The sequence below is a fragment of the Frieseomelitta varia genome, unplaced genomic scaffold (assembly GCF_011392965.1).
Source record: "Frieseomelitta varia isolate USP_RPSP 00005682 unplaced genomic scaffold, Fvar_1.2 scaffold_175, whole genome shotgun sequence".
Taxonomy (NCBI): Eukaryota; Metazoa; Arthropoda; class Insecta; order Hymenoptera; family Apidae; genus Frieseomelitta; species Frieseomelitta varia.
The window spans coordinates 250,682-270,052 of NW_025109472.1; the positions used below are offsets into that span (position 1 = coordinate 250,682).

Sequence of the window (19,371 nt, forward strand, 5' to 3'; positions counted from 1 at the left end):
TCACGAGAAGCGAAACGAATCGGAGAGGGACGTAGTAGTACAAAATTTCCAAAGCGTTACCTGACTTTTGTTTACGATTTTGCGCCCTGACCTTTTTTCCCACGCCGTTTCATGCGAGTGCAGTCGCCAACGAATAGAGACTCGACGATTTGATTCTGGCCGTTTTGAGTTCGACTGCGCCGCGAACCAGAATTTTTCACCGCGTTTTATACCACGGAAGAAAGGACGAGAAGCAAAATTCGTACGAACAAAGGCAGCCTCGAAAGATCGGCCGTGCACGGGGATCGATTCACTGCTTTTGCCACGGGATCGTACGGAAACGTACGAACGAGTCGGAAGATCTTCTCGACCGAGGAAAGAAGCATACTTCGAGGAATAGTTCGTTGATTCGACGTTGATACGCGTTCTGTATTATAATAGACACGGTTGTACGTACATGATCGAATTTTCTTCAAGTTGACCGGTGATTCACGATTTTGCCGGACGATTGTATAAAATGAAACAAAAAAAAAAAAAAAGAAAAGAAAAAAATGGGAAAAAAATCACACGTATGAGCGAGTACACAGGGGACAGGTTGGTACGGTGTACGCGCGCATACACGCATCTTATCGTTAGTATACATGTAACGCCATAGATAAGTGCGTAGCCGCGTAAGAGACCTAGTCATATTTTGACACGATCGAGTTTATTATATCGAGACGATACGATACGTTGTACAGTAACCGTTTTTTCACCGAGAGTCGAACGACCGACGCCGACGTTGTCGAGGAAAGCGAGTTTTTAGTGTTGCGCACCGCGTCGTACACAAACATACAAAAATACATCACGCAGATACAAACACAGACATACACCGTGTACATACAAGAGAAACGAGATGATTGTTGAATGAATAAGAGGAGTGAACGTCCTTCGATGGTTTTATTAAAGCGTTATTAACGATATCGAGAGGAAGGGTGAATAAGGATGTGACTGATGGGTGCATGATTGAGGGTGCGTGATGAAAAACAGGAGCGAATCGTGCCAGAAAAGGGGATAATCTGCGCTGATGTCGCGGACGACAGGCGGATGACGATGCTTTTCAAGTCACGTCCGATTATCCACCGCGTGATGTCGTATAATTCGATAATAAGATTCGATTGATGCCACCGCGAACGAGACACGTTTCCAGGCGACGGCGAGCATCACGACGTGTCGTCGAGGAATAAGTACGGCCTCTATAGATAATTTTAACGTAATTGGAGGCTGTGGAAAGCGAATCGAGACAGACAGCTTCGTCGAAAATTGATCACGTCGCTGAGATGAGGAGTCCATTTCGGTGGAATGACGAACAGGACAAGACGCGATAAGAAATTTTTAACGATCGAGATGATCGAGTCTCGGAGCTGATGGGAGCTCGCGTAATTGCCATCGCGGGAGAACGCTAATCCCAGCCTGTTGATAAATGAATTCTTCATCCGCGTCGATTAATTAAGAGGTTCGCTCTCTCGAAATCGAGACACGTCGGTTCGTCCCTTTCTTTCTCCTGTCTTCGTGTCTCTCTACGCGTCGATTTATTCCGCAAGGTCCGCGATATCGGAATTTCCATTTGCTCATGCCGAAAGCGTGTAAATCGGGCCGGGCACGATTCGTTCTCGCGGCCAGGACCCCGACTGAGAAATTCTCGTGACTGCGATATTTCGATCAAATTGAAGAGCGGAAACGTTCGCGCAGATAATGGCACGCATTACTGCGACGAACGAAATGGGGGAGGGAATGAATCGAGGCGTGTGAGATGCTGGTCGGAAGAGCGGACAGTTCGAACAGTTCATAACTCTACTTGTCGCGTCATCACTGGTGTGCCACTATTCAATAAATAAATTTTATTTACTTAATCGATCTAGACGTTTCTACACTTGGCGTAGCAATTTGGAAACACGTTGACTTCCTTTTTGTTTTCTTTCTTTGCGATCGAGGGTCTGAGACCCCGCGGGGTGTGAAATTTCTATCGATTGCAACAGTCTCTCTCTCTCTCTCCCCGTCTTGATTCTCAGCTCTTCGGTCGAATGAATGTGATACGCAAATGAATCGTCAACTTTAAACATATCTCTCCGAAATAAGACAGACAATTAAATGTTGTTATATACATGTTTTACTGAATATCATTGAGACACTTTTTCTATCTCCGTGCAAAGTTCATCCATTGACAGTCATACCATGATTAACCCTCAGATAGTACTGTTGGGTCATAGATGACTATAGAAATTTGTGTCAAGTTAGTAAAATTTAGTATTTGATTTTGATTCGATTTTGACAGTGATTAAGTGATAAAGTTCAACTGAATTAAAAATTCTACAACTGAGTAAATAATTGAACTCTAAATCACTATAGTTCCCGATGGCCCAACATAACACGTTCGTGGCCGACGTAGTCTTACGTCATTTTATAATTTACGACCAATTTCCAATTCTACAGTATTTTCGTATTTTCAAGTCATTCTGTAAGAAAGCATTATACATGAATTCAAACAGCTGCTTCAGTTTCACATTTTTCTTCGATTTATTTCAACTTGCACTTGCAACGTTTAATTCTTCTTTTTTTTTCTTCTTCTTCTTCTAAACAAAGTGATTGTATACTATACAAGCAAATTTTGTATATTTACTTCCATTTAAGTAGCAAAACTCCCCTAATAAATGGTCAATACGAAACTTCATGTCAGAATCGTCAGCTGCGAATGTGTTCAAAGTTGAAACCATCCCATGCTTGTCCCAAACCCCTGTGAAAAATTCGACCGATCATTCAGCAAGTTTTACGCGCGATTTATGTACCTTTTCCTTTGACACCTCCCTTTCTTTCACAGCCGAGCACTTGGCGAGGAGGATAATAAACGAGCATGGCAAATGAACTGCGATTTTCGTTTCTTCGCCAGGGAAATTCATCCAGGGAGTTCAGCCCGATCGATTCGATCTGAACGGAACACGGAGGGACACGGCGACGTCATCATAGACAGGATGACAAGTGAACAACGATAGTTCATCAGTCACGTTTATTCCTCGATACATATTCAAATCGACCCGATGTGCCTTCAGTTAACGTAATTTCGTTTGCCGCTACCGTTACGTCAATTATGCAAACCTCGTTTCCTGCATGAAACTATCAAGTCAGCCTATCGATGTCCCTCGAACGCCACCATCTTCCGATTTAATAGCGTGTTCGTCGACCCCGATCGCCACTGACCCAGTACGAATTTCCATTTTCATACGACGAGTGAATAACGACGAATAAAAACGTTTCATTGTTTCTGTCGAAAGTTTCGTTTTGTTTTGCTGTTGTGTCCAAACGTTTGTTGTTCGAACGAGATGGTCCATTCGAATCAATTTTATATCAATGTCCATCGCAGTTAAGTGAAACGAAATTATTATTTCGTTGGTTAAATAAAACTTGAATTTGGCAATCGCGTGTTGTATAATTGACTTCAATTTACTAAATGTTCCATTAATATTAATTTCACTCGCGACCACTACGCACGAACCTTATTTAGGTGTATTAATCGTTAATGCCGTAATTTGCAATCCCATTTGTTATTATGACTCGTCATCGTTATTATTAACCAGGAATTAAATTCTTTGTTTCTGTTTTCTTCAAGTAAAAGATTAAAGATATTATCTTGATTTAATTCGTTTATGATTTTATGTAATTAATGAACGTAGTTCGTCAGACAATTGTATAAAAAATAATTAAATTTCTCTCAATTTTTCACGATTGTATAATATTTTGGTTGGAAGGGATAATGACAAAAAATGATATTAAACAAATTCTTGAGAATTGAAAAATACTTTCAAATGAAATACTGCATTACTACATTTGTTGATCTTTAATAAATTAACTCGAGTTTAGATTGAATTTAGGTGACCAAAACGTTCCTCTCTATTTTCCCGACTATAATTGAACCTCAATTTGTTTGAAGACTATAATTTTTAAAATTTACGCAATACGTGATCTTTTTGTCAGATTTTTGTAAAATAACTAAAACAATCGATAACTAAAGTATAAAACTTGTAGAGAAAACGAATTTTATAATTAATCAATAAAATATTGCATCGAATACGAAAAACTTTATAACAAATAAAACAAATGAATAACACAAGCTGCTGATCATATATCTTAAACAAAATCATTCAAATCTCTAAAATTGGGCCGATTTTGTAGATTTTAATGTTCTCTATGAAAAATTAGTCATTATCATCATTCCGATATTGCAGAAATTAAAACGGTTTAGTAAGATAAATGTCGAACGTTCTATTTTGACAGTTACGACGAAATAACATTTACAGTATTGGAATTGGCCTGAATATTGTCCTTTCCTATTTATGGCGTCTCCGGCTTCGTTCGTTCGGAATCTGAGGCGTGCAACTTTCTCGAAATTGTCACGGCGAAGTGGCTTCCATCGCTTCCATATTGAAAATTGCATTCATTTAACCGCGCCGCGTCAAAGGCAGCCCGTTAAAATCTGGGCCATTGGTCGTTCCTCGCGGATGGAGAAAAGATGAAAGAGGAGAGAAATCGTGGAAAGAGGCCGGGCTGCCGGAAGAGAAATAAGAATCGCCGTCAGTTATCGAGCCCCCGCCGGTTTCCAATCGAATCGCGTACTCGTTAATTTTTGCGATATCGTTACGCCATAAAATGAATCTTCTCTCCATTCCGTCCCTTGTCCCTTCGATCGTTAATAGGAATACGAACGAATTGTCGAACGTTCGAGAATCGGGAGCACCAAGCCTCGCCTCAATTGTTCTCCACAATGAAAGAAGAAACGCCGAATCTTACGACTGAATTTTGGAGCAATAGGTTTGTAGTAATATTAAACAGTAGATAGATGGATAGATGATTTTGTTTACAGTTGTTTACAATCTTTCGTCATTATTAGGATTATATGCAAATGTTTCATTTTCCCGTGAACGCAACGGTAAATTATAAACTAAATTTTTTGCTAAAATAATAAAAATGAATATATTTAATTTATAACTTTTAATTTATTCAAAATTTAAAATCTCTGCTTTAACCTTTCATCTGTTAACAAGATACTCAATAAAGAATGATTTAATAAATAGCAATAATTAGACAAATCCATATTTGTTTTGTGCGACATCACAGAGATTAGTCGACTTTCTGACTTTTATGTCATTTGGTGTCTCAAGAAGAATTTTATTATAAAATAATCAAAAAAAAAAGAGCTGAATAAACTCAAAGAATTTTAAAAAATCACATAAATTACATTTAATCAACAGTCAATGTTAGTATCAATATTTAAAAATATTAAAAATTAATTAATATTGATATTTAAGAGAATAACAATAACATACGTATGTATTGCGGAGGAAGCTTTGATATGGAATCGGCTACAAAATATAGTGAATATTAAAACTCTCCTATAAAAATAAAAAAAAAAAAAAAAAAAACGGAATGAAACATATTTTTCAACTGCTTGCTGAAAAAGTACAGATTCTAATCACGGTCGGCAAAAATACAAATTATTAATATACCCGTACGCGTATGTACCTCAGCAATCCATCGACTTCGCTGCTGGAATTCTCTCGCGTTTCTCGATTTTACAGAAAATAAATAACCCATTGGAAACTTGGAATAATCCTAATTAAATGATTAGACATTTTCACGGTATTTCACTCGATAGAAAGACAAAAGCTATCGCGTTTCCTTTTGATCGGCGAGGATCAGAAGACGAATCGCCTCAATTTTCAGGAACTTTCTTTTTAACAAGATTTCCCTCCCCCACTTTCCACCCTCTTCACAAACCCTCTTCTCGAACCTTGTTTCGAAACGCCGGGGCAAATTGAAAGCTTCGCTAATACCCCTGATGCCTCAAAGCAGATGTCACGATCTTCGTCTGCGGCCCCTCGTGCCCCATCGTTTGGGCGGTTCGTTAGTAAATTACAAGGAGGAACGCGCTATTTAGCCCGACAAATCGATCCTTTGCGCCTAATACGCGGATAATGGACTCGGGGGGAATAAAACTGAAAAATTGGACGTAAGACAGATGCTCGTTAAGATAACGGCGGCAGTCATTCTCGCTCTCGTTGAACGATTGTTTCTTAATAATTCAGCGTCGAATGACGGCGATTTAATACGTAGCTCTTTGACGTTCAACGAACGAACGAGAGGTGACACGATGGAGGCGGGAAGAAAAATGAGAAACAACGTGACAGGAAAGATCGTGGAAATCGAACGATTCGCCGCGCCAGGCCAATTTTCCAGTTCCGTCATTTTTTTACGTTTAATCTCCGACCAATGATTTATTACCAGAGAACGCTAAGCGCGAATGTTCATCGATACGCCTTCCAAGAAACAAAATTGTCGAATTGTCGTGCGTCGCTGATAATTTATTCATAGTCTGTGAAACAATGGAATATTTATGCAAATTCAATGATTGAATTTGTTGCAAAAATATTGCCAACTATTTACTTGTTATCGGTCGTTAACTTTGTCAATTATGATAACATCCATTCACGCATGTCGTAAGACGTATGGATTTGACAGATTGTTATTGTTTCTTGGACTATCCTTTATTAAAAATCCTACAAGCAAAAAAATTAGACAGAAAAATGTCGCGAATTTTTTTACTGGTTTACTGGTTACCAGACAAATTCAGACAGCTTTACTACGAATGAATTAGCTATTCAATTTATCAGAAACAGAGATTAGTTCTACTTTATTTATTGGTCATTTTTGATCTATACTTTGAATAAAATTCATATGAAGCCAATCTTTATACTTTTCAATCATCCGTGATGCACATCAAAACTGTACAATGGCATATTAAAATAAAATGAATATTTGATCAAATCATTATTTATTGCAGGAAGACTTGAGATGTAGAAGAAATGTTTTTAAAAACGTTATTTCGCAATATATTTCCCTCTGAAGTTTTGCATCCTTAGATTTCTCACAAAATGCATAAAAGTCAACCAGTTTACCGATACTGTAGCCTAAATTCGATCAACTTTAAACAATTTTAAACAACGTTAATGAATTAAGGATGTAAAATCCGATTGCTATTTTCTCGTTTGCCAGGCGCTTCGAGAACGGACAGAATCCTCGTCGAGGATTTTCGCGGAAAGCTTCTTTCGAGACGTCTAATCAGACCAGACGAGTAAAAGTTTCGACTCTGGGGACTCTGGGCCATCCTTGGCAACGTTGTGGTAATGAACAGAAACGAGACGGGGATAATACGCGAGGAAAACGGTGGTTGATTAAATTTAAAGGTCCTCCGGAGGACGGCGCGCAGGCATTTCCGATTTGCATGTTGATTGACAAACGCGTAGCTCGTGATGGATCTGCAGGAGTCACGGTGACAGTTCCGGTGGTACCAGCGATTGATGGAATTATCGATAAAAATCGGCGAGGGAGAACGAAAGAGTCGCTTTTCCTCTCGTCTTCTGCCTTTCGTGCCTGTTAAATGTGAGAAAATTGAATTCATTCCAGTTATTCATCAATTTAATTGAACGTCTTTTAATAAAAGAGGAGTACAACGTCCAAGGGGATGGATCGATAAAATGATTAAAAACTTCAACGCCACATAGTTTGGAAGAAACTTCTAATTAAAAGAATTAATCCTCATTCGACTCTCCCTTCCTCGACTATTTATTTCCGCGTAATTAAAACTTTAATTCGTTCGATCGATTCATGTCTTTCTTTGTTTCTTCTCTTTTTTCTATCTAACTTACAAGAGAAGATTATCCACCCAGAAAATCCGAAAATGATGTAAGAATAATAATATACAGGACATATGTGATTAGGTACTAGGTAATTCTTTTTGCTGAGACGAAATTCACTTGAACGGAATGAAGTTGTTGTTACGCCGAAGTGATTGTTCGTTGCAATCGTTGTTAGAATTGTTATAATTTACAAATTATAGAAGACAGAAGAAAGTTTTGAAATAACAATCACTTCTTTTAATTAGGACTATCACGAACTAGCAGATTCATCAATTATTCACAAATTTTATAAATAATGGGACCACATAGTAGTCCTTAATTATAAAAGTTACTTTTTCTATTTCGTATCGGTTATAAAATAAAACCAAAAACTGGCATATAGTGAACCTTGGAGTGAATTTCGGCAGGAAATAGATCCTTAGAGTTCAATAATTTTTCAAATTTTCTGAGTTTCGCGATATATCCTTGCCTTTATTTCGATTCTACCTGTACTTCATTATCACCTTCGTAACTCGCTCGGTTCGTCGAAAGAGAAATTATGTAACTTCATCGAATCGAAGAAGCAAATGCTAGATCCGTTTTTCGCGGCAGCCAAGTCGAAATGCACCGATAACGAAGATTCGAAACAGAATAGTTTTCGAGTCATGACCGTGTTTCACCTTTCTTCATTCTTCATCCCTGAGGCTCCACTTGACCGTGCTTATCTCTAACCAAACCCATTACGAAATGTAAAAAATATCCGTGTTTCTTTGAAAGCGGCGTACTCGTCGTTGGTCAAGTAAATCGAGCGTAACGTATCATCCGGTGTTTTTACGTGGGTCGTTATCTCTCCGACATTTACCTCGCGGAGACTATCCCCGTTTTTTCGCGTCGCTAAGAAGAAAAGGAGGATCATAAAGAAGCCTCAATCGTACAAAATGAGCGGGACGTTCAAGTGCTGATCTAAAATCTACACGGTCGACGCGTACTCGGAAAGAAGCTGGACGCTTCCACGGATTTAATTTTCGGCTGAAGACAAGTAGTGGCCGATGAACTTTTCATCGCTGGTCTGGTAATCGTGACTTTCCGGGAAATTGCCGCATTATCGCTGGTGAAATACGACGAGGGACCACTGTGGCCATTGATCAGAAGTTACTTGTTATCTTGTCGATTTAAAGCATTTGTCGACTGTCCGCTTGAGATGTAACACGTTTTATAACATCTATGCTACGATTTTGGTACATAATTGTAAGTAAACGATTTTAGAAATAAATGGGCCGATTATTCTACATAAAAATGAACGAATAATTTCAAAATAGCAAGAATTCTAACGCCCTACAGTAAGAATTTCAGTGAAGAAAAAATTATTCTAAGAATGAGTAGATTAATCATTCTGCAAATATATAGACCAATAATTATTCCGCATAATAATAATAAGTCCGAAAGGAAAAGCACAACAGAAAAAAAAATCTACAATAACAATTTTAATAAAAAAAAAAAAAAGATTCCAACGATGAAGAATCATTGTCGACATAATTATTAAATAACTAAACAAATAATACACTTCAACGTGTATTGGATAGAGATAAAGAGGTTAGTCTCTAGAATAAGAGCTTATCTTTCCAAAGAACAACCTTTTGAAGTAGTGTAGAATTTGTTGTTGTCTCAGCGACGACGTTTCGTCTTCCAAACTTTTACTTGCAATGCTTCGACTTTCGTCACAATTTGTACCGTCGAGTAACGAGTGAAAATTCTGTGACACGACGTAAAGGAAGTAACGGAAAAGTTTGCAGCCACTGAATATTCTATTATCGGCGCGGCAAACTCGAAACGTTTCTAGAACGGGGAACCATCGATATTTCTGAAGATTCGATCCACCGAGAGCGAGTAATGAGACGTCACGAATACATGACGCGTTTCCTTAAAAATCTTCATTGTGAATCGCACTACAACTTTAGCCTTTCATATCGGCAAAAGCTCGCAAGGGAAATTCGCAATTAAATTTCTAGAAGCAGCTTTGTGAAAGACGCTTTAATACTGAGCTTTGACGTGGAACTACGTTGAATTCTCTCTCGTCTTTTAATATTTCTGCGAGTCTAGCACCATTTACGTCATATGGAAATTCAAGAATTTATCTCCTAATTTATGCTCTTAACTCTTAATTGGTACTATTGAGTCACGGACGGCTACTGTAATAATTTGGACATATTTGAATTAGATTGTTTTATTTCAAGATTTTCTAGTTTTGGTTTGAAAAATCTAGATTTCTTTTAAATTTTAGATTAAATAAGTCAGACAGTGTTTTAAAATATATAACTTAGTCCATAAGAATGCGATTCAAGAATACCAACCGAGGGTCAAAATGTTATCTTTCATACCCTAGTTTCTAAAGAGTGAAAGTAGCAAGTAAAATTCAGAAGACTGAATTATTGTTCTTAAGATCTTAAATTTGCCACTGTAGTGATGAAGGCAAAGGACTTGAGATTCCATTATTGTAAAAGCATTTATCCAGCATCTCAAAGAGATATATGTGCAGCATAATCAATAGATTAAGCATCAATCAACAGACCTCCAAGACATAAGACAGCTAGTATCCTGAGATTAATTACTATACGCTAGTGCATCACGCTATATTTACAGTCGTACATATGTGGTACCATTCTCCGATGATAAATATTAATAAAACAAACAAAATAAAGGTTCGTGTACCGACGCACAATCATGTATCCAGCAATGGTAAAACATTGATGGAAGTTTTTTATCAATCAATGTAAATTAAGGTTTTGCAGCTTTATCATGCAATTATTAACTAAGGACCACGGACGAGATATATGAACCAAGCATACAATGTATTTTTTCGGCCCACGATTAGGATATTTACCATTTTCGTGTCACATCCTGTCGTACCGATTCAGTACGACAAGTTTTGCACCGCGAAAATCAAAAAATATGGACAGTGTTGCCAAAGAACTCGAGAATTATTCATTATTAATTAATATTTATTCATTGAACGCGGGGATACTTCATCAATGAAGGAATATAACAATTCAAAACAGAGATTGATGAAAATTGAGATGAAACGGACGATCATTGATCATAGTGATTCTTGTTCGTTCGTACGTGCGTGCTCGAGCAATACCCACATAAACGTTCGTTTCAAGATTTACTTGCGACCTATCCGCAATCGCGATACTAAACTTGAAAAATCGAAGAGTAAAACCATAGTGGAAGTAAACGCCGCGAAAAATTTTTTAAAAAACATAAAACATATTGTTTCTAAAGACACGGTGGTATTTGTGAAAATTTCAATTTTAATAATGATAAAAATTGGGACTAATAATTTGAAATGTATTTATTTTATGACTTCACATTCAACTTCAATAGAAAGAGAGCTATAGAGAATAGAATTTATATACAATATGACAAAGTACTTACATTTTTTGAAGCACCATAAGATTCTTGGAGGGGAAATGGAGACTGTAGAAGATCTGTAACAAAACATTAAACATTAGAATTTATATATTAAAAAGTAATGCAAAATCTTAAATTTGAGGTAATGGGAGATTCTTACATTCTGGGCCTTAGAGCCACCGTTGGATTTTCCCCCAAAAATGCAAAAAAATTGATGCTACGAAGAGTCTGTAATAAAAATCAAACATTATACTTTATTATTAAATTTGAAAAATTGAAGATAAAACTACTTACGATTTTGATCTCCTGGAGAGGCCTTATCCTCTTGAGCACTGACTCTAATACACTGAAAACGAATATTGAACAAGAAAAAATATAGAAAAAGAAAAATAAAAAACTATCAACGCGCGCGTTTAAGCAACAATCGGCGGAATCACTGATTCTAACTTCGCGAATTATAATTTAAAGGAATTTAATTTAATGTAATGAGAGCCATTTTGCTCAGAAAAATATTAAAATACTACGCAGCAAACACTGACTCTATCAACCACATTGCGCGCGGTCACAAAAATTTTCTGAAAATAAAGCTGATTAGTAAAAGGAAAGAGGGCGAAGGATACGTTTATTTAAAAAATACTGCTATTATTCTAGAACATAATTCTAAAGAAACTTGAATATATATACAATTGTAAATTCAGTTTTAAATTATAACGTATTAAATTATAAAGTATTTCTCAATACTGAATACTGTAGATGAAAAACAATTATTGTATTCTGAACGTTCGTTATTAAAGTGATGCGTATTAATAATACATAACATATATATAATCACGTTGTGTATCATAAATATTCGAAAATGTTTGCACAAACCAAACTTTTACAGCTAAATGTATTTTAGAAATTTTATACATATGAAAGCTTGCGCTGAATAAATGAAAGTAAAAGAGTATCGAAGAAACGACGCCGATAGATTAGAAGTTACGAACCTAATGCGACGTAATACGTCTTGTTGTCATGAAATTCCACAGCCGATTGACACGTGTCCCCGCGACACGTCTTGTCATTCAATTGAGAAAGTAGTAAGGTATAGGGTGATTTTGTCCGAACAAGCACGATGATTGAAACGAACATAAACATTGTGTTCGTATTGTTGTTTTTTACTTCGAATTGCGAGCTTCTACGTTTTACTCTATTTGAGAAATGAATAATTTCATTATATTACGCAGTAAAATTATTATTTTAAATATTAAATATGTACATTCCAAATAAATTATTGTTAATATAATTATTAGAATTGTTAAGAATTACGCAGTACGAAGTTAAAGTAACAACAAATAATTGAAGTGTATGTGTAAAAACATATAATAAAATATGTGAGTGTGTGTGTGTGTACTAACACTGAGGTTAGTCAATTACAAGGTTACAATATTTTTATTGGATAGCATTGAAATTAAATTATGATATAAAATTATAAATAACTTTTAGCATGATATGTTCTGTTTAAATGTTTATATGCTATTATTTCTTTAATTGTTCAAAATTACATATAATAATTATTCGGTTAAATGTTACCTTGAGCTGAGACGAAAAATGCAATTTTATCTTAAAAATTCACAACACAAACACTAATCTAATAGCTATTGATTTATATTTTTACCTGAGAACTTTTGGATGATAATTCTTTCTGGATGATTCTTCTGGATAATTCTTTCTTCAAAATTATATGTTACGAGTCTCAAATACTTTGTATGAATCAAATATGGCGTCAAATCAAGCTGCGCAGTAGACGAACGGCAATGATGCGCAGAACATATTCAAACCCATCAGCGAAAGCGTTCCTTTTCGAAAAAGAATTTGCCTTCATTAAAGCAACATCAATGAAATCTTACCATACATTACCTACGTTAATTAAAGTATGTTGAACAGCATGGCTATGAAACGTGAGAAGATGGTGGTGAAAGAATTACGCAGTTAATAAACGACACTCGCACTGACACATCCGGACGCCATGATTTTCGACAATATACTAACCCTCGCGCAACAGGTTACGTCATCAAACTAATTTGGTGGGGTGGGGGTTCGAGTATTCGCAAATAGGATGCGATTAATATGTACGTGAAGAAACAAAGTATCTTATGAAAATATTATTAACAGAGAACACATTATGTATTATACACATTATACACTCTTCTGGATAACACTTTCTTCAAAATTATAATCTGATGTTACGAGAGTTTCAAATACTTTGTATGGATCAAACATGGCGTCAGTAAGTCAAGCTGCGCAGTAAACGAACGGCAATGATGCGCAGAACATATTCAAACCCATCAGCGAAAGCGTTCCTTTTCGAAAAAGAATTTGCCTTCATTAAAGTAATATCAATGGAATCTTACCATACATTACTTACGTTAATTAAAGTATGTTGAACAGCATGGCTATGAAACGTGAGAAGATGGTGGTGAAAAAATTACACAGTTAATAAACGACACTCGCACTGATACATCCGGACGCCATGGTTTTCGACAATATACTAACCCTCGCGCAACAGGTTACGTCATCTAATTTGGTGGGGTGGGGGTTCGAACATTCGCGAATAGGATTAATATGTCGTGAAGAAACGAAGTATCTTATGAAAATATTTTTAACAGAGAACATGTTATGCATTATACACTTATAACATGAATATCTACGCAAATTAATTCCACTCACTGGAATAAATGATGATTCGATTGATAAATATAGGGTGTAATTAAAGACAATGCTTTTTAACAATATAATTACAGTTACAATAAAGTATACTATAATGTAATTTTATTTTCTCTTTTTAATTTTGATTCAGTACATAAGTATGTCTTGAGTTTAAGATTTAATTACAGGTTCTAAGAAAAAATCACCATTCTAATTAATTATTACGTAATAAGAATGCTACTTCATCTTTGACGATTGAGTAGAATTGTAATGTTATCGCAGTACATCACAGAGGGCGCAACGCGCTGATTTTTTTTGAGGTCGGTATTTCAGAACATGGGACTTGAAGTTTTACAGAAGATATAAATGATAAGACCAAACCACAAACACAGATGAGGTTTATGAATGGACCCAGCATACGATGTATTTTTTTTGGCCAACGATTCCAAGTCAGCTGATCCCGTTACCATTTTTGTCATATCCTGTCGTACCGATTCAAGCAAGTTTTATACCGCGAAAATTAAAAAATATGGACAGTGTTGCTAGATTTTTTGATACTTCATCAATAAAGGAATATAATGATTTAAAACAGAGATTGATGAAAATTGAGATGAAAAATATTTAATATATAATTATAATAATTTAATTATTAACATCTATTTAAAAGTATTAGAAAAAATGTATTGAAATGAAATGAAAGTAGATTTTTTTTATGTTATGATGTATTTCCTACAAACTTAATATTTTTACAATCTTTTTTTCTTTTAAATAACGCTAATACAAAAAGTTGAAAAATTTTGAAGTTCAATCGTTCACTAAATGCAGAACGCTGTCTCTAGTAATGCCAATTTCTCTTAAAGTTGTTCCTAAGTGCTCCAATCTTCTTGGTGAATAACTGAGGATAGAAAAATGTAAATATATATATATCATAATATAATATAAAATTTTGAGACGAAGACAGTGAATAAATTTTTACCCGCTAAGAACAATTTTGTATCCTCGAGGAACAGTTCTTGCCATTGCTCTATCTAATAATTGATAAAGTCGGGCTATCGGTTCGTCGGCAGACACGTGTACCAGATAAACCGTACCGCCGTTTAATGATCTGACTTTCAATCGAAGTTCACCCGGTTTCCCAGACGATTCGTTGATCTGATGTAAAATAGGAGGCTGGAACAGTCGGAAGAATATTAAAGATTTATCATTCAAATTAGTCGGTTACGAAAAGAATCATATCCTTACTGCATTCTTCCTGCTCGGTGCAGCAGATCTTGCAGCTTGTTGACTTTTTTTTACTGTAGCCTGATGATGCGGCGAAGAAAATTGTGAAGGATCGACGTTCATCTTTGGTGCTGACCTTGAAGTAATGGAGAATCGAGAATTTGGTAAGCTGGCGGATCTTGATCGTTGCCTGAGACGTTCATCCGCGTTATCTAGCCGGCTAAATTGAGGATAACGCTGTTAAGTTATTAACCTAATGTATTCCAATTGATAAATTTTTACTTGGGCGATAATTTAGATGCTCTCTCGGTGGAAGTATGATAACATCTACCAGAGCTTGGGAACCTCATAACACCTCTAGATTTTGAACCTGCCTCTCTTCCCGAGTTTTCATATTCTCTGTTCTTAGACGTTTCACGCTTACGAGAAAAAGTTTTAAGTAAGCATTACTTGTATAGACAATTCATTCATTTTTTATATGATATCAGACTCTTTATGAAAAAGTTACTTTCTCTCTTCGAGTCGTTCTCTTTTCGCTCAAACCGAGTTCTGCATTAATGTGCGATTGTAAATGAGTATCGGAGCAGATGTTGTTGTGTGATGCCATGATTTGAGAACGGAGGACAAACATTTCTACAGGAGGAGCTTCCAAAGGAGTTTTCAGTTTCGATCTGTCGAGAAGTTTCATGTTCAATTGTTAAAAAATTCTGGATATGATTTATTGTTACCGAGCTGTGGTAGAAAAGAGTTCTTTAGAGGAGTCAAAATTATATAGACTGTCTTTTTCCCTCGGAAAGGCACTGCGACGATTCGATCTCTGGTTACTACGTCTACGAGTAAGTCTAGATGACATCGGTATATTATCAGCCATTTCTCTTCCCAATCGATAACCTTGGCCAGGAAAATCGGAATTCAAGAACACTTGATTTCTATGATCCTCAACCTAATAGAACAGTTCTCAAAGTAAATTCCTTTCCTTTTCCTTCTTTTGACAAAAATTAAAATTGAAATTTCACCTTGAAGGGTACACCCTCTGGATAAGCTTCCTGTAATTCAGAAGGGAAATAGCCATCCATGATATCACGTAGAAACGATAACGTAGTTGGATCGTTGTAAGATCGTAATGGGCCGTCTTGAACTATCATTCCATTTTTGTAGAATTTCAATGACATGCAAGAGGCGGTCTTTGAACAATTATTAAACAACGTATTATGTTATTAAAGTTCACTAATCGCGCTTTGACAAAATGATTTAACGTTAGGTATATGCATTATCGCGCAATTAATTATTATTCATTATCGGAAAAACGAGAAACTACGGTTGACTCATTGTCAGCTGCAAGTTAGAATTGTGGTGTAATTATTTGTTCATTTTGTTAACTCATATTCGTCATTGTTATTCGCGTAGACAACCGATTCGATTGATTAACAGCCTTCTGTGTTACGTTAGAATACATTCAGAGCAAAATATTGACGAAAATTGATTGGAAATATCAATGAAACGTATCTATTAGCGTTTTATAAAATGATGGGGAAAAAAAAACGATCACGTAACCATATTTCGTCAGAACGCATAACATCAAACAGTGTAGGAATTTGTTTCGCAATTCTTAAAAAATTATGTAGATATCTAGAACATCTTACCGCTTTATATTTTTATAAATTACGGAAATTTCAGCAATGTATTGAAAAAAGAAAAAAAAAAAAGAATTCAAAGAAGTTTCACGTTCGTGAATCGTTGTAAATTATTTTATACAAAGTAAATAATTCTAAGAGAAAATAATATAGATAGAGATTTACTTTGAACGAAGCTCCGTTTCCTCTTTCGTTGTGCTGCACGTGAACTTCGCCCTTTCCAGCGGCCAGATTCAGCTGATCGATGTTCGTGATAATCTGCTCGTAACAAGTCTCGATGGTGTTGCTAAAAGGCACGGCTAACTGATCATTAATTCGATCGGGTGCCGATCGCTTGAAATAGTAACGTATACTCGATTTACTTGGCTATCGTTTCAGGATACTTCGAGCAGTTTGTATTGCCGACCCAGACCAGACCATAATCGGCCAAGAATTTCTAAAGAAAAAATGGCAACACGATGATTTTAATAGAGATAACACAATTTTGGATAACAAAATGTTTTATGCGCGCGTATAATTAACCTCCATCTCGTAAATTCTCTGTTCGAGCATCAGACATCTCTTGTAGAGATATTCGGAATGATCGACTTCAACTCGTCGCTGTTGCTGCTCCTTTTTTCGCAGAATCTCTTGGTTCTTGCACTTGGTCTCCCATTCTTTCACCTGTAGCAAATCGAATGCCGTCATGCAAATGAAAGGAGCTATGACAAATGAAGGAAACAGCAAGAAGAACCTTCCGTTTCAATTGGGAAATCTCCTGATCCTTCAACTTTATTTGCTCTTCGCTTCTCTTCAAGTCAGATTGCACTTTTTGCACCTGACTCTCAACTTTGTACAACTGCTTTGTCAATGTACCAATAAACTCGCTCTCTGCGACAATCAGTTTCCATGATTAGTCAAAAGTTAGAAACGTTCGACCTAGAAGTTGGAAACTCGTTGCCAACTTTGAGCAAGTCAGCAATGTCGCATAAATAACGAATGTCTGCGGATAGTGATTGTCGATTACCATAATCGGTTTAACTAGCTTCTTAATTAATCCAACAGAGAATACGTGATTAGGTGAATAAAACAAGAACAGAAAATACGAGTACACGCAACCAACTCTACACTGTGAGATAAGTGATTGTGTTATCATGTAATTAATTATCTCCGTATGCAACAAAATACCTTCTTGAATCACAGAATTTTCCGGTACGTAGACATTTGTTGGCCTTGCGTGACAATTCCAAAACTTTCTACCGCTGAATGTCGTGCTGGAGGTCTAAGATCACGTGTGAAACAGGTCGGGAAAATTAAAATACGATGACGCTATTGAATAAAGAAGGATATTGGTGATTACACAATTACAGTTTTATCAATTCTTCTATCGAAATGATTAATGTCTCTCTGACGATCCCTAGGCGTCAGGATACTCGCGTTTTCCAACGAAGCACTCTTCACTCTATCTATATATTCATCGTCGTCCACTATATAAGTTGCTGTCGAAGAAATTCGTTTTAATCTGCGAATAATCACAAGAAATGTACAAGTTTAACCTAGAGGTTTTCGTTTGCACGCCGAAATCACGTTTATATTGCATTCGAATGTTTCTTTTCTTTTTCAGTAGAGAAAATTGTACAGCTTATTTTTATGAAGTGAATAATTATACTTCCAAATGTACAATGTTAAAAATACTTGTGATTCGAAGTGGAAGAGCACTTTGCAAGTTTTTTTCGTGGATGGGCAGAATTATTCGGTTGATTCATTGTGTATATGGCGACATTTAGAACGAGTTTGTTATCATTTTAACATTGGAAATTTATATCAAATTTTCCGAAAGCAATTCCGGACGTTGTATTTAAAGTACACGAGGTGCAAAGAGGGATCGATCGTGAACTTTGCGGTTTGTGACAGTTTATGATCGAACGAACAATCGATACGAAGTTAACGTCGGCCAGCAAAATGTTTCGCGTTATGCTTGAATACTTTGAATCTTTCATAAGTGCAAAATTCAGTACACTGGGTGGCCTCGTTCAGAGAATCGTAATTGATGCCAATAATTGCTGTTTATGTAAAAAAGAAATGCGCAATCTGACATTAGAAAATACCAGCTGGAAAAATAGAGAAAAAATTGTTCAAGAGACCTTCATGTCGAATAGACTTTGATCTATTTAACATATGTACAACAGGACATTCGTTCGCGTATGAACAAAGAAGCACATTGTCATAATTCTATTGTAATTTCTAGATGAATTCATTAATATAAAAGAGATTACACAATGTAAAGAAACATGCATTCTCTTACAATCGCTTCAAATGTAAATTCTAACAATATCACATCGCTAATACGGACCTTTAAATATAATTTTAAATTCAAAACTCAATATCACATTTCACTCTCAAGTTTTATTTTATTTTAATATTATATTCTTTCAAATCAACACATTAGCAACTGGTAATTGTATAAAAATCCCAAGATAATAAAAATGAAAATTTCAATAGTTTACTTCAAAACGACACGTTTAAGTTCATTATTAATTTAAGTTGTTAAAGTAGCTTCATTATTAATTTAAGTAACTACGAAACATTCTCCATTTTCTACAGTCGTTTAATAATTGGTCTATGAAGTCGCAACTTGGCCATGAAAAAGAAAAGGTTATATTACGTCATCGGGGGAATGAGTTCCCATTTTTGACCTTGCCAGTTCAACCACCCATCTGCGTCAGTCGAGGAAAAATCGATGACATTTTGCG

At 36.0% G+C, this 19,371-nt stretch overlaps 1 protein-coding gene across 2 annotated transcripts; it reads right to left on the bottom strand.

Annotated features, from left to right (window-relative positions):
- Positions 1-14,521: 14,521 nt before the first annotated feature.
- LOC122538711 (UBX domain-containing protein 11-like) lies at positions 14,522-19,337 on the bottom strand. Of its 2 annotated transcripts, XM_043673015.1 has the most exons (12): positions 19,284-19,337; positions 17,987-18,140; positions 17,807-17,900; positions 17,373-17,509; positions 17,162-17,302; positions 17,002-17,075; positions 16,805-16,925; positions 16,022-16,189; positions 15,734-15,948; positions 15,027-15,225; positions 14,761-14,954; positions 14,522-14,679 (listed from the first exon to the last, which is right to left on the bottom strand). In XM_043673015.1, the coding sequence occupies exons 1-12, from the start codon at positions 19,286-19,288 to the stop codon at positions 14,589-14,591; spliced, it is 1,593 nt and encodes a 530-aa protein (XP_043528950.1). In that variant the 5' UTR covers positions 19,289-19,337; the 3' UTR covers positions 14,522-14,588. The 2 variants fall into 2 exon arrangements, with proteins under 2 accessions (XP_043528950.1, XP_043528951.1); XM_043673016.1 differs by lacking the exons at positions 14,522-14,679; positions 14,761-14,954 and having other exon boundaries at positions 15,124-15,676; positions 18,605-19,330.
- Positions 19,338-19,371: the final 34 nt, after the last annotated feature.

Coding starts and splice junctions, on each gene's coding strand:
- LOC122538711 (XM_043673015.1), bottom strand. Junction 17,303..17,372: donor TTTCCCAATTGAAACGGAAG/GTTCTTCTTGCT, acceptor GATTTGCTACAG/GTGAAAGAATGGGAGACCAA. Junction 17,076..17,161: donor AGAGAATTTACGAGATGGAG/GTTAATTATACG, acceptor TTTTTTCTTTAG/AAATTCTTGGCCGATTATGG.